Raw genomic sequence first — 13,851 nt, forward strand, 5'->3', positions numbered from 1 at the left:
GATTTTAATTTTAACTTAATTAAAAGTATAACTTTTTTTATTCACATAATCTAATTTTTATATTTAAAATTTTTAATTGATTGATCGAATTGATCAAAATATTTTTAAATATGTTATATATATATTTTAATATATTTAACAATAATATCATTGTGAAATTGAAAATTATAGAATAAAGTGAGAAAAAATACTAATAATATGAATATAATTCTATTTCTAGTATTTGAATTTTTAAAATATATTTTAATGGATTAAATTATTTTTATAAAAATTTAATTAATTCATCTTCAAACTAATTAATGGACACGTGACAACTTCATTGCCAGTGTCAGAAGCCGTAATAAGGGGAGGGGAGGAAGGGCAAAACGGTAAAGTTGGGCCACCGAGAGCGCAACGTTTAAATAAGGCAAGAGGAGGAGAAGCGAAAAGAGGGAGCAGATGGAGAGAGCGAGCGAGAGAGAGAGAGAGTGAGGAGGATGGAGAGCGACCTGCAACAATCATGCACCAACATTAATGCAAAGAAAAATCCATAAAAACAGAAACAAAACAGGCCCACACACTCCCTACCTTCGCCAATCCATTTTTCTTTCCCCCACCTTTCTTTTCTTTTCCTTTTTTGAGAAATTAAAAGGAGAAAAAGAAATATTAAAGGAGGAAACAAAAAGGCTACCCCATTATTGTTTGCCGCTAAATCTGGCGCTTAATTTCTTCCTCTCTCTCACTAAATTTAACACATTAATGCTCCACCTCACTTCTTTTCTCTCTTTTGCCCTTCCTTCCCATTTTTTCAAACCTCCTCTGTCTCTGGCAGACTTGTAGCAGCAGTAATTTTCTTGTTCATTTATTAATATTTTCATTTGGGGTACATTTTTTTCTCTTCCTCTTATTGATTATCGTGCTAAGATATTTGTTTTTTTTCATTGGTTGAATTATCGGGGTTAGTGGTTTTTTTTTTTTTCTTTCTGGGTCTTTTTTATATAGAGATTTCTGTTATTGCGGCGCGTTTTGCTGATTAGGATCTGAAAGGCATTAGGCTGCAGGCGGAGCTAGTGGTTTGTTTGGAGAGAAAAGAAGAGACTTTCTGTTTCTTCTCTCTTCTTTCCTCTTCAGCTTGGTATTAGGAATCTGTTTTCTCTTAAAGAAAAAAAAGTTTCAGTACATGTAGAAAGGTGGAGTTGGTTCAAGGAAAGAGACAATGGGAGATTTTGGTTGATGGATTACAAGTAGCGTTGTTTGCGAGTGTTCAAATTTGGTTGTTTAATTGCAATAATTGTGGGGTTAAGCAGAAAGAGGATGAGTTGTTTTCCTTGCTTAAATCCTCGTTCTAAGGATATAAGGATCGACATTGATAATGGGAGTCGAACGACTTCTCGCCATTCCGCTGATTCCTCAGGTTCTCTTTTATTTTCCCGGTTCTCATTGTAATTTTTCTTTCTTTTTATTTTTGTATAATTTGCATTTTTGTTAATTTCTTTTTTCTTTTAACTAGTTTCCGGCGGTGCGAGGGGAAAGGCAAGTCTAGATGGTAATGCTAAGGATTTTGACGCCCAATTTCGTAGAAAGCTTCTTTCTTTTTGTTTAAACTCTGGATTTGATTGTTTTCGCTGGTGCTGAACTGCTAATCCTGACCCCCAAACTTTTTTTCTTTCTTCTTTGTGAAATTTCGGTACAGAGCATAAGAAAGGAGGTGATCAAGGGAAGGACTCCAAAGGCAGCGGGGCCCGTAGTTTCACATTTCGAGAGTTGGCAACAGCAACAAGGAATTTCAGAGAAACCAATTTGTTGGGGGAAGGAGGATTTGGAAGAGTTTTCAAAGGTCGATTGGAGACAGGGGAGGCAAGTTGCTGCATTTAACTATTCCTTATCTTCGTCTGCCTTTATCACTTAAATTGTATAAATTTCTCATTTTATATAACTCTTGGGACATTTCAAATTTGACTTGGGTAATTTGATTCTTGTAAAGCAGATTGTTGCTGTTAAGCAACTTAATCATGACGGTCTTCAGGGCTATCAGGAATTTATTGTTGAGGTTCTTATGCTGAGCTTGTTACACCATGTTAATCTGGTCACCTTGATTGGCTACTGCACTGCTGGAGATCAGAGGCTCTTGGTTTATGAATACATGCCGATGGGCAGTTTGGAAGATCATCTTTTTGGTAATATCTATCAAGTGCTGAATTCTATTGAATATCGGTTGCACTTCCACCTTATCTATTGTTTCTTGTTTCCTTTCGTTAATAGTGTCCCTTGTTATGTTTGTAGACTTTTTGCTTTACAATACGTCTTTAGGGCATGCCTTACTTATTAATGATGCAGAATTCTAATTTGCATGTAAGGTTTTTGCTGTTGATCTTGGAGCTATGTCAGGAGAAATTCAAATTAACTAATAATTTTTGCTTCCCTGATTACGTATTTAATTCTTGGCATTAGTTATTGTTTTAATTGTAATATTGCCCATAATTTGTTTAAGCATTTTACCCTTTTGGTCCATGAAGTTTCCTCTTATTAGATGAATTGATGACAACCAATTTGTATTTTCATTCTTGAAAATTTTATAACTCCTAAAGCTAATTTGTGATTTGCATGGCTGTGGATCAAGCAATTGTCTAAATGAGCTGATAAATGATGTGTATTTGCTTGCTGGAATAGTGCTCATATTTCCTATTAAATATGCATAGCACTTGGAAATGTAAATATTCATAACTTGGCACCAACTGGGATGTATTTCACCTTGTTTATCTCAATGTATTCTTACTTGCATTCTTGGTCGTGTTCCACTTTATTTATATGATTTCATGTAGTGTTAATCAGACCATTCTTGTATTTAAGGGAAAGATTCTGATAGTTTTGTATGTGAAAATTCTGTGCTGTAAATCTCTGAACATTCATTCACAGATGCTAGTTTCCTTTTGTTTTATAGTATGCTCAACTTTAACGAGCCTCTTGTTTATTGCATTCTAGATTTCATCTTATGTACTTTGATCTAGGACTTGGGAGATTCTACTATTAATAATACTGAAATTACGTTTCATTATGATTCCAGACAGTCAATTGAGAGTCACTATGTTAGTCTAAAAAAGCATTGAATGATTCTACTATTCCTCCTATCTCAAGTGCCAACAATCAAAATATGTTTTCAGATCTAGAACCTGGTCAAGAGCCTCTGAGTTGGAATAAACGTATAAAGATTGCTGTTGGTGCTGCTCGAGGACTCGAATATCTACACTGCAAGGCCAATCCACCTGTCATTTATCGTGACTTGAAGTCTGCAAATATTTTGCTGGATAATGATTTCAACCCAAAACTCTCAGATTTTGGCTTAGCAAAATTGGGCCCTGTGGGTGACAATACTCATGTTTCAACCAGGGTGATGGGAACATATGGATACTGTGCCCCTGAATATGCTATGAGTGGTAAATTAACTCATAAGTCTGACATATATAGTTTTGGGGTGGTGCTTTTGGAGTTGATAACCGGACGAAAGGCGATAGATACTAATAGGAAGCATGCAGAGCAGAACTTGGTTTCATGGGTAATTTAACCTTGGATTTATACTCTTTTCCCCTTTGAGTTTTACTGGTTTGATGCAGTTTGACTTCTTTCCTTTCATTTCCTTTTTACCTTCCTCTCCTTTCCTCCAATAGGCTGTATCTCATATTTATGCTATTTTTCTTCCACCATCCCTTTCATTCCTTTCCTTCAAAGTTTGATTTTCCCTTTAGACCTGTAGAATATATTCAGTCTTTAATAAGTAACAATGAATAGTGGAATTTGTATTTCTATCCCCACATTTTGATGTCTTCTTTCTTTCATTTTTTTTTTACTATTTGTGTGTTGCAGTCCCGTCCGCTTTTAAAAGACCAGAAGAAGTTTGGCCTATTGGTTGATCCTTTAATTCGAGGATGTTATCCTCGCCGTTGCTTGAACTATGCAATTGCAATTACTGCTATGTGTCTCAATGAAGAAGCCAACTTCCGCCCCCTTATTGGTGATATTGTTGTGGCTCTTGAATATCTGGCTTCTCAGAGTCAGAATTGGAGCCCTGAATCACGCAATGTCGAGTTTCGCAGTGCCTCACAAACCTCACCAATGCAAACAGAGAAAGGTGCCCATCAGCAATCTAATTCCAGAAGGAGTTTGACCTATGTTTGAAGTTGTTTGATAAGAGCTGCCAAGAAATTTCAATCATGTAAGCTACAACTCATTTTTTATTGGAGATGCATATTTGGTTTGTTTTGTTATAATGGATGAGGGGAGGATTCATATTTGTTGGTAATTGGCAATAGACATGCTCTTTCCATCACATAAATACTGTCCTAATTTGACTTTTTCTAGTCACTTTTTTTTTTAACTTTGACCTTAATTATTTTAAATATTTGATTAAATCTAATTTTAATAAATATATATTTGAAAACTACTTTATTCAAAATTTTTGAAAATAATTAATCATGATTTATAAATATATAGTGGTCAAATTTGAAAAAAATAATAATAAAAAGTCAAATTCAAACACTATTTAAGGAAGTATTTGTTATTTGGAAGTAAGCTCGGAAGGCAGATTTCGCTTGTGAACTAGTAGCCTTGTTAATTCAAATAATTTGGACAATTAGTAGTTTTCGACATTCCTTTTTGGTTTAGATTTTGAATTAGGTTGGTGATTGGTATCGGACAACAGGTGGTGTGAGTGCAATTTGCAGTCAGAATTTTAAAGTGTTTAGGAAAGAATGCTATCTTTCTGCAGTTTGCTTCCCTTCTTTCTCATTGTCAAGAGAAACAAACGAAACTCATTTTTTTTTCGTTTTCATATGGTTTTTTGAGGATATGTTTTCTGAAACATAGTAGAGAGCTGGTTTGATTCCTTTTAGATTCTTCTCCCTTTGAAAGTTGGTGTTTTATGGTTTTTAACTTTTTTCTTCATTTGATTCAATCAAACAGAAAAGAATGATAGAATTAGCATTTTGACTGATATGGATTTTCGTATGATTGCAGTTACCTGATGGAGTGTAGAAAGAAGACTTGCCAAACTCCATAGACACCAACAAATGGGTACATATGTGGGTATATTTTAATATGTAAATGAGGGTATTGAAGGATTGGCATTTCTTCGTTGAAAACATGGTAGAACTGCCAAAAGTTACAAGTTATTGCATTGTGTGGGAAGCACTGTGGACGCTTGTCATCTTTATTTAGAACACTCATGGAATGCACAAGTTTTCTCTATACTTAGATGAACTCTGTTTTGGTAGTCTTCCATTAATTTCCTTTCTCTCTCTCTCTCTCTATATATATATATATCTATATATTTATATATATGTAATGTGGGGCATAATATGCAGTGTTCGCATATTAATTCTAAGGCCAGTGTTTGTCTCCTGCCCCTACCCCAACTCGCTTTGGAGTTTAGCCATTGAGATTCCGATCCAAGCAGGGAAACTTTATTTTGTCACATGGATGTTGTAGGGATATTCCTTTGCATCCTGGTGGAAAGATAGCAGCATTGCCCAATCATCTGCACTGCAGAAAGGCCAAGTAGGAATAGCTCTTGTCCCATCGTTGTTAATTTCTGGTAAATAAAAGCGACCATCTGTGTTTTAAGCAGCAAATTTTCAAGTACATGTACAAGTATAGCAGATTAATTTTGGAAAAGATATAGTTCTAGTTTTCATCATCAGAAGTTGTCTTGCATTGGATTAACATATTTTCTTTGGTGGGATTTTGTTTTATGATCCTTGTCTTTTAAGTTTCTCCAAGAATTCGACCAGGAACGTAACTAGAAAAAGTTGCCCAATTTAGAAAGAAATGAAGGAAATCAGTTGCCATGGATGGTTTCTTGTTTGAGAACCGAGAAAAACGTCAAGCGAGATGTGCGCTTGAGGCGTTTGTGTTTTGGCTAGTGGCCCACACGATAAACACATTTCGGATTTAGCGGGACGATTGAACTGTTAAAAGTCTTAATGGTAAGTCGCCGACCAACTTTAAGAGGGTAGGTTCATTCCCAACCAGTTCCCAAGAGTCAAGGCTTCACCTTGGAAGAAACTGAACAGCTAGCATGCATTTGGAAATGTTATAGCAAATACTGTAAACGTCAAAAGGGGCTTATTTCAGCCTTTGGAAAGGATCCTTGGAATATCTCTCGTTGAAAAACTTACCCCAATTTTCAATCCTTTTGTTTTCAGGATTCAATGGAAATGGACCCCCTCCCACCCCATTCCTGCACCCTTTCTATAGTACAGGGAATAGAGAAGAACCCACGTCATTTCTACATTGTTTATTTGTTTATAGTCATCCTGGAAACTTTCTTTAGCGGCTGTCAACGTCACGTCATCCATGAGAGGAAGGAAGCAAAATCTAACCTGCGCAGAGCAGAAGGTTTCCCCCTTTTCCCCACTCCCCTGTTTTCTCCATTGTAACCCTAAAGGTTTTTTTATTTGTAATTCCAGGCCGGCGGAACAAATTGGATATCCTATATCTTGACCGAGCAAAACAAATTTCGGAGTCATCAAGCAGGGTTTGATTGTCATAATTTCACTTTTTATCATAATATAAAGCCCGGGTCGTCTATGGTTAAAGAGGTTTGTACTTTAGGAAGTCGTCGGCCCTGCCATTGGGTGCAGCGAAAGTCATATAATTAAGAACTGGGGTCGGGTGATTTTAATTTTTACATATATGAGATGTCCCAATCCGCTGTTTTTGCACTCCAAGTTTTAGTGTATTTGTCAACTACGAGGGTAGCCATGTCAATTGATGTAGAAAATCTGTGACATATATTGCCGTGCATTTCGCTCCGCATGCTAGTATTTCCTTTTTTTTCAACCCAAATGTTTGATGATGTTACACATGTGATTCTAATTGCATTTTGAAACCCTTTTCCGTAACATTATTAAATTGCCAAACACTTGTAGGGTGTCGTTCTGCTTCAGGGTGGCACTTATGTTTTGCAGATGACCTGATGGTCTTTTTTGATGATGGCACTAAGAGATCCATTTTGTGTATCCAGAATATTCTGCAAAGCTTTTGTTCTATTTCTAGTTTGCAACTTAATGAGGCTAAAAAGTGAGCTAAGTTTGTGCTGGTTTGTCCCCTGATGATGATGTTGTTGAAATCATAATGGAAATTGGTTTTTCTGTTGGTCAGCTTCCTGTTGGGTATTCCGGATTACCTCATCATTTCCTGCAAGCTGAATGATAAGATTACTAGTAGAATCAATGGTAGGATTCTAGGAATCCATCTTATGCTGGCTGTTTGCAACTTGTTGAATCTGTTTAGTTTAGCATCCTCAACTCTTGGTGTGATATATTTCTATTGCCTAAGAGAGTTATTCACAAGATTAATCAACTATGCTCTGGTTTCTCATCAAAAGGTAAAGAGAGCAACGGAAAGCATGCCAAAGTTAATTGGCATTATCTCTGGTCGTCCTAAGGCTGAAGGTGGCTTAGGCTTACAGGATATGGCCATTTGGAATAAGGCCTGTGTAGTCAAACAACTTTGGACTATTTATTGAAAACCTGCAACTATATGAGTAGCCTGAGTTCATGAATATTTGATTACAGGCAGGAGCTTTTGTCATATACCTGTCCCTCAAAATTGTAGTTGGTGCTGGAGAAACATTTTAAGACAAAGGGACTCTGCCTTAGCACCTAATAAGCATGATATTTGAGATAGGAGGAATACTTTCCTCTGGATAGACCACTGTCACCCTCCTGGACCTCTCTTGAACCGTTTCTCTAGGAGTATTATGATGGCATCTGGACTTCATAAAAAAGTCAAGGATTGGCCTAGGACTAGACCAAGGGCCATTTTGGATATTATTGCAGCTGTTGATGGTATTATTACTCCTAATCCACTACATATTCCCAGGCATACTATCATTGCTTGGTTATGTGTACTGGACAAACTCCCCACTTTGGCAAGATTGAACCATTGGGAAATTCCTTTGCAAAATATGAACTGTTTTTTTTTCTGTGGAAAACGATCAAGATTGTAGGAATTATATCATCTTTACTTGTCCTTTTACTAAAACAAATATGGGCTGCTATTTTGCAGAAATCTTGGCTTAAATGTGTGCTGGTGATCTGCTTTATAATTATGCTGTTTGCAGGGAACGCAATGGCAGAAAATATGGAGGCTCGTACTAAGATTCTGCTTCAGCAAATTCTTCTTTATGTCTTCAGTGGGCCATTATTTTGATTTCCTTTATGTAATGATTATGCTACATTTTCTTTTATCTTATAGTTCTAATTTTAAAACAGCAAGATTGTATCATATTTTGTAGCAGGATTTACTTTACTTCTTTATATAATAGATAAAATGGAATTAGTCTTAGTAAGACCGGGTCATGGATACCGTGTCCTTAGTGCTGTTCCTTTTCTTTGCGTTCTCGTATGAACAGGTAGACACCCAAGATCCAGATTGGGATTCGCCACGTGAACTTGCAAAGGTTGTGTTGACTAATTATTAGCTTCGTTCCTCATCTATGTTAATCAATTGCATGGCTCTTAGTAACAAAAAAAGGCACCCATTTTTCACAAAACAAAGAAAACAATCATATTCATCAAATGGATATCATTCGGTTGTTTATTACTAATTGGATAAGATACTTGCTCATGGTTATGGTCTATTTCGCCTTTTTTACTTTTGTCATCCATCAATTCTCAATAGCAAAATATCAGTTTGATCATTGGGCCATTAGCAGAAAATGGTGAGTGAAATCGAGCCATGCAGGGTCTTAGAATCTTTTTCTCAGCTACCAAACAACTTAACTAAAAGGCAAAAAGGAAAGAAACCCTGAAGAATTATTAGCTAAACACATCATTTAGACGTGTATATATATATATACATGAAACCAAGGAGATAAACTACCAAGGTTTTCTTTCGAGTGCAAGAACTTGTGTCTTCTGTCCGAAGTATGCTTGTTCACATGAGTGTGTGAATCAGAAAGAACTAGTCTACCACGATCCAAGGCACTGGACTGGTCCCAAGTGATTCTCGTTCTAATAAGTGCAGTCAGGCCGGTCTTGTTTTCTCATGGAAATATAGGAAATAAAAAACTTTCTGTGTCTATCAAAATTTATGATCCCTGCCCCTGGAATTTCTGTTTACTTGAGCTAAAAAAAAAAAAAAAACCATTATGCTATGGAAGACGAAATTCTATCTACCAATCTGCAACTTGACTGAGGGTCCCAGAAGCTCAAGGCTGTGGGGAAGCTACCGTTGACTTTCTTGGGTCTTAATTTTCTCATCCATTTTTATATTGCTGCTTTAAGAATCTTAATTCACCAGAGAAGAAAAAGAAGGAAAATTAGCTCTTGTTTTGTCCACATTTTACACCTTGTTTGCTTCAATTATTTAGCACATCTTAAGGGCAAGAAAAGAGTACAAAAAGGGAGTTTGGAATATTGAGAAGGAGAATGAAAAAGAAGCGACATTAACGAGAGAGAAGAGAGAGACAGGGGAGAGAGTATTATTATTTGAAAGAAAAAACAAGGAAAAAGTCCAAGCAAACAAGTCTCCTTTCCCTATTTACTCTTCCTGGTTGGTTGTTTCTTTGCTCTTTCTTCTCTCCTTCCTGGAATGGAACCTGGAAAAAACAAAACTTAAAAAGTCAATATCAATATCTTCATCTATATAGCCTTTTCATTGCCAAAGATCGAAAGTTGCAAAAGACAAAGAGTTATCAGATATGGGGAACTGCTTTGGAACTCCAGTTGATCACAATAGCCAATGCACCACCAAGCCCTCCAGCCCAGGTACGTATCCTGAAACTTTCTTTCAAATTTCCTACAGGACCCTGATCGTGATTTTTCTTGTTTAGTTCTCTCTTTTAAGAAACTTTTGCCAGCAGTTTCACTTGAAGATGAATAACCAAATTCCCAATCTTAACTTAATTGCATCGTATGTGATTGATTATGCACATATGCAGAAGAAACGAAAAAATTGAAAGACAGTAAATCAAATGGATTGCTACCTACAAGAAACAACGAGAGTGCTGAAGATAACCGGACCGCAAGGGAAGGAAGAAGCAAGGAGCAAGAGACAATGCCCGCAAGCGGAAAGATTGTCAGCACGACCTTAAAAATATTCACTCTAGCTGAACTCAAGGCTGCCACCAGGAATTTCAGGCCTGACACGGTGCTAGGGGAGGGAGGTTTTGGCAGAGTCTTCAAGGGTTGGGTTGATGAGAAAACCTACGCTCCCTCAAAGGTCGGGGTTGGCATGGCTGTCGCCGTCAAGAAATCAAATCCAGATAGCTCTCAAGGGTTGCAGGAATGGCAGGTAATTAATTAAGTTTGCAGCATCTTGGGAATGTTTCAAAATTTTTCATTATAGGTTGAAGAGTTCAATTCCATGATGATCTAAACGCTGGCCGCCCTACAGAGAATCAAAAGTGCATTCGTTTTCCAACTATACGGCGCCGTATTATATCTATCAGTTGTCATGCATGAATACTTTTCTATGTTTATTTTCTGGCTACAGCCCCCTACATACGATTATGTTTTGGAAATAAAATTATAATTTCTGCCCTTCTTGTTCTTCCAGTTGACCTAACCAATATAACAAATCATATTGGAGGAGAACTATTGTTTTTTAGTAGTATTTTTGTAACATTAATTTCTGAAAGTTCATGTCGTCTAGGCTGACATAATTAAGACGTTTGCATTTTACATAGTATTTTTCTGCATTCGTCATTTTGGTATTGCGTATATATAGTAATCTTATGAATCCGCGCCGAAAGCTAATCATTTCGTGAATCTGTGAGCTCAGGCAGAGGTTAAATTCTTGGGCAAGTTCTGCCATCCGAATCTCGTGAAGCTCTTGGGATACTGTTGGGAGGAGAACCAGTTCCTCCTTGTCTATGAATACATGCAAAAGGGGAGCTTGGAAAACCACCTCTTCAGAAGTAAGAAACAAATCATTTCGGAAACAAAAACCTTATGCCTTCTTTTAATTTTAGTCGGAACCCAAGAAAAACTTAAGGCCGTATATAAATTTATTCTTGCAGTGGGAGGGGCGGAACCTCTGACATGGGAAACTCGGCTCAGAATAGCCATCGGGGCTGCTCAGGGCTTGGCTTTTTTGCATACATCAGAGAAAAGTGTAATCTACAGGGACTTCAAAGCCTCCAATATTTTGCTGGATTGGGTAAAACAAAAGCTCCTCTCTAAATCTCTTTTATGGCTTTAGCTTTCCAGGGACTACTTACATATGCAGTACATCAATCATTCTCCCAACTGTATTGTTTTTGTACGTAGTATCAACTTGCTATTATTTAAACAAGCTGCTTGTCTTCCGATTTCGTTTTTTCCAGGCTTACAATGCTAAACTTTCTGACTTCGGTTTAGCAAAGTTGGGTCCTATTAATGGCAACTCGCATGTCACCACACGGGTCATGGGCACTTATGGTTATGCAGCTCCTGAATATGTTGCCACAGGTAATTATTAGCCATCAAATCAACCCTTTCCTTTTAAAACAATTTGTGATCGAAAATGGTAAAACTACCAATTTCCCAGTAGAATATGTTTACCATGTATGGGAGTTAGAGAAACATGAGAGACTGACATAATAGATTGCACACAAATTTGTAGGTCATTTGTATGTGAAAAGTGATGTGTATGGTTTCGGGGTTGTGCTGCTGGAGCTGTTAACAGGCCTAAGGGCCCTGGATACAAATCGTCCCAGCGGTGAGCAAAATTTGGTGGAATGGGCCAAGTACTCCCTGACTCAGAAGAAAAAGCTCAAGAAAATAATGGACCCAAGGCTAGAAGAACAATACCCTATCAAAGCCGCATTGCAAACTGGTGAGCTCATTTTAAAGTGTCTGGAATCTGATCCCAAGAATCGTCCATCCATGGAAGAGGTGTTGGAGACGTTAGAAAAGATCAGTGCCATCAATGAAAAGCCTAAAGATAGCAAAGTTGGCACGTCGCACCGAAACGCTAAATGCCAAGAGGAACAACAAGGCCATTACAATCATCGGTCTCCGGTTCATTCTAGGCACGGTGGTGCTGGCACCGGAACCCAAAGGAACCAACGCCCCTCCACAGCTACAGCTAGGTCACGCCGGTAATAATGTTTCCCCAGATGTGCATGTGACATATTGTTTATCATTCCTACTCCTATAAAGCTTAACTTCAATCAAATTTTTCCCACTATTTCTTTGTACACTATTTTTGGACTCACTGGCAGCAAAGAATATGTATAATACAGGATTTACTTGAGGCCCAGTTGTACGCCCAAATCAAGAGCATGTACGTCTGTAACCTTGTTAATCACGACGAGAAACGTCCTGCCTTCATTCTCCAAGCAAAAATTCACCAGTTAACTCTAGTTCTTGAGTTGGGCCTTATGCATCAGGGATTACTTATCACCAAGAAGAGTTTTGGGCTTCTAATAGGTGCGGTATCGAGCCACCGGTAACCTCATTTCAAAATTGTGAGATTTAATAATTTTTATTATTTTGATTATTTCAATTTGAACAGATTAATACTCACTTTTAAATTTATTAAAATATTTTGTCCAAATACAATTAAGTCAGTCGAAATCATAATTCAGTCCGACCAAGGGTAATTTAATTTTATTTCTGGAACCAAAAAAATCAACATCGAATTCAATCAATTTAAATGATGTTTTACAGACAAACCCATTAATTCTCGCTCTTAAATTTAGTAACAAATTTGATCCAAACCTAATCAGGCCGAAATCATATAATTGACTCCAACTAAAGGCAGGCCAACACCTTATCTCTATCTGGATAAAAATTATTTTATTTGAAAACCAAAGCCAGACCATTACCGAACCAAAATAGACCATCTTCTGTTGATCTTTACAGTAAATGGTAAGCCCACCTTTCAGTGATTCGAAACCGTTTGTTCTTGATAATTAACAAACACCGGGCATTATTTAAAAGATACTAATGAAAAGATTATTGTCGACTGCAATGATAGAGCATCGAGTTTCTCGTGGAATCAAAATGGCAGCCCATGATTTAGGCTGGCCATGTCAAAACGTATAGAAAATTCATGACCACCTACTGGCCTGGGGCAATCAAGTTACTATCAATGCCTATTTTCTCCTGTCTGTACTTCTTTATCTAATGGGGAAAAACTTGGGCAATTCTCCGGATTATCTTTTAGCACTGGTAGTAATGAAAAAGAAGATCCGTCAATGGAAAAGAAAAGGATTCCTGGATTTATTAACATGCTACGTGAGCTGATGGCGACATTTGGGTTCATTTTTAAATTGCAGACAATGGATTGCTCTACCCCACCAGACCCTAACCTTATAGGTGTGCAAAACAATAATGCCGGGAGGAATTTATGAGTTATGACCATGTCTCCTTCAGTTTCATGCTTCCATGGTTCCACCTAAGAAAATTCAATGATTTAAAGAATAAAGGACAAAAAGCGTACAACCCTTAGACAACACATGAATAAAAAAAGCTTCTGATACTTGTTTACTTGCGACTAAGTCTTTCTTAATTCGAATAATTTTTTTTAATTGCTATTCATATAAATAAGATACTTCAACGAAATTTAACAGTCCTGAAATCTAATACTAATTGATATACTGTTAACGCCATATGTAAAAAAAAGAATCCTACTAAATTTATTATGCTATAATAGCAGTAAATGGATTGTTAAGTTTTAAGGCCAAAAGCTGAAAGTGATGAATAGGTTACGCAAGCGATTTTCAAACCCAATTATGATTAAACCAGGTTTAATCACAGTTTAGGAATATGATTCCACATGCTGCACGCTCTCCATTGCTGACCAACTTTTTTAGAAGAATGTTTTTTATCTTTATAGCTGATGCCCTAAGGAGTTTGAAGGATCTTGATGATCTTCTTAGTGGAC

General features: G+C 37.0%; 2 protein-coding genes across 2 annotated transcripts; both read left to right on the top strand.

The window, feature by feature from the left end:
- Window positions 1-554: 554 nt before the first annotated feature.
- ASG5 (Protein kinase superfamily protein) lies at window positions 555-5,274 on the top strand. The gene is made up of 7 exons (XM_021429366.2): window positions 555-1,393; window positions 1,490-1,525; window positions 1,673-1,836; window positions 1,967-2,156; window positions 3,141-3,532; window positions 3,841-4,189; window positions 4,990-5,274. Exons 1-6 carry the CDS (start codon window positions 1,294-1,296, stop codon window positions 4,150-4,152), a joined length of 1,194 nt encoding a protein of 397 aa, XP_021285041.1. The 5' UTR covers window positions 555-1,293; the 3' UTR covers window positions 4,153-4,189; window positions 4,990-5,274.
- A 4,165-nt stretch (window positions 5,275-9,439) lies between these two features.
- On the top strand, window positions 9,440-12,491 carry LOC110416247 (putative serine/threonine-protein kinase PIX13). The gene is made up of 6 exons (XM_021428174.2): window positions 9,440-9,746; window positions 9,920-10,272; window positions 10,762-10,897; window positions 11,000-11,139; window positions 11,306-11,429; window positions 11,584-12,491. Exons 1-6 carry the CDS (start codon window positions 9,680-9,682, stop codon window positions 12,063-12,065), a joined length of 1,302 nt encoding a protein of 433 aa, XP_021283849.1. The 5' UTR covers window positions 9,440-9,679; the 3' UTR covers window positions 12,066-12,491.
- Window positions 12,492-13,851: the final 1,360 nt, after the last annotated feature.

The sequence above is a fragment of the Theobroma umbraticum genome, unplaced genomic scaffold (genome assembly GCF_002168275.2).
Source record: "Theobroma umbraticum cultivar Fairchild unplaced genomic scaffold, ASM216827v3 scaffold_51.0, whole genome shotgun sequence".
Classification (NCBI taxonomy): domain Eukaryota; kingdom Viridiplantae; phylum Streptophyta; class Magnoliopsida; order Malvales; family Malvaceae; genus Theobroma; species Theobroma umbraticum.

What these genes read in the sequence shown, in the direction of transcription:
- LOC110416247 (XM_021428174.2), top strand. Translation starts at nt 9,680, where the DNA reads ATGGGGAACTGCTTTGGAACTCCAGTTGATCACAATAGCCAATGCACC. An exon ending in CCAATATTTTGCTGGATTGG is followed by an intron (nt 11,140 to 11,305) that starts GTAAAACAAAAG and finishes CGTTTTTTCCAG; the next exon opens with GCTTACAATGCTAAACTTTC. An exon ending in TCCTGAATATGTTGCCACAG is followed by an intron (nt 11,430 to 11,583) that starts GTAATTATTAGC and finishes ACAAATTTGTAG; the next exon opens with GTCATTTGTATGTGAAAAGT.
- ASG5 (XM_021429366.2), top strand. Translation starts at nt 1,294, where the DNA reads ATGAGTTGTTTTCCTTGCTTAAATCCTCGTTCTAAGGATATAAGGATC. An exon ending in GGGAAAGGCAAGTCTAGATG is followed by an intron (nt 1,526 to 1,672) that starts GTAATGCTAAGG and finishes ATTTCGGTACAG; the next exon opens with AGCATAAGAAAGGAGGTGAT. An exon ending in AGCAGAACTTGGTTTCATGG is followed by an intron (nt 3,533 to 3,840) that starts GTAATTTAACCT and finishes TGTGTGTTGCAG; the next exon opens with TCCCGTCCGCTTTTAAAAGA.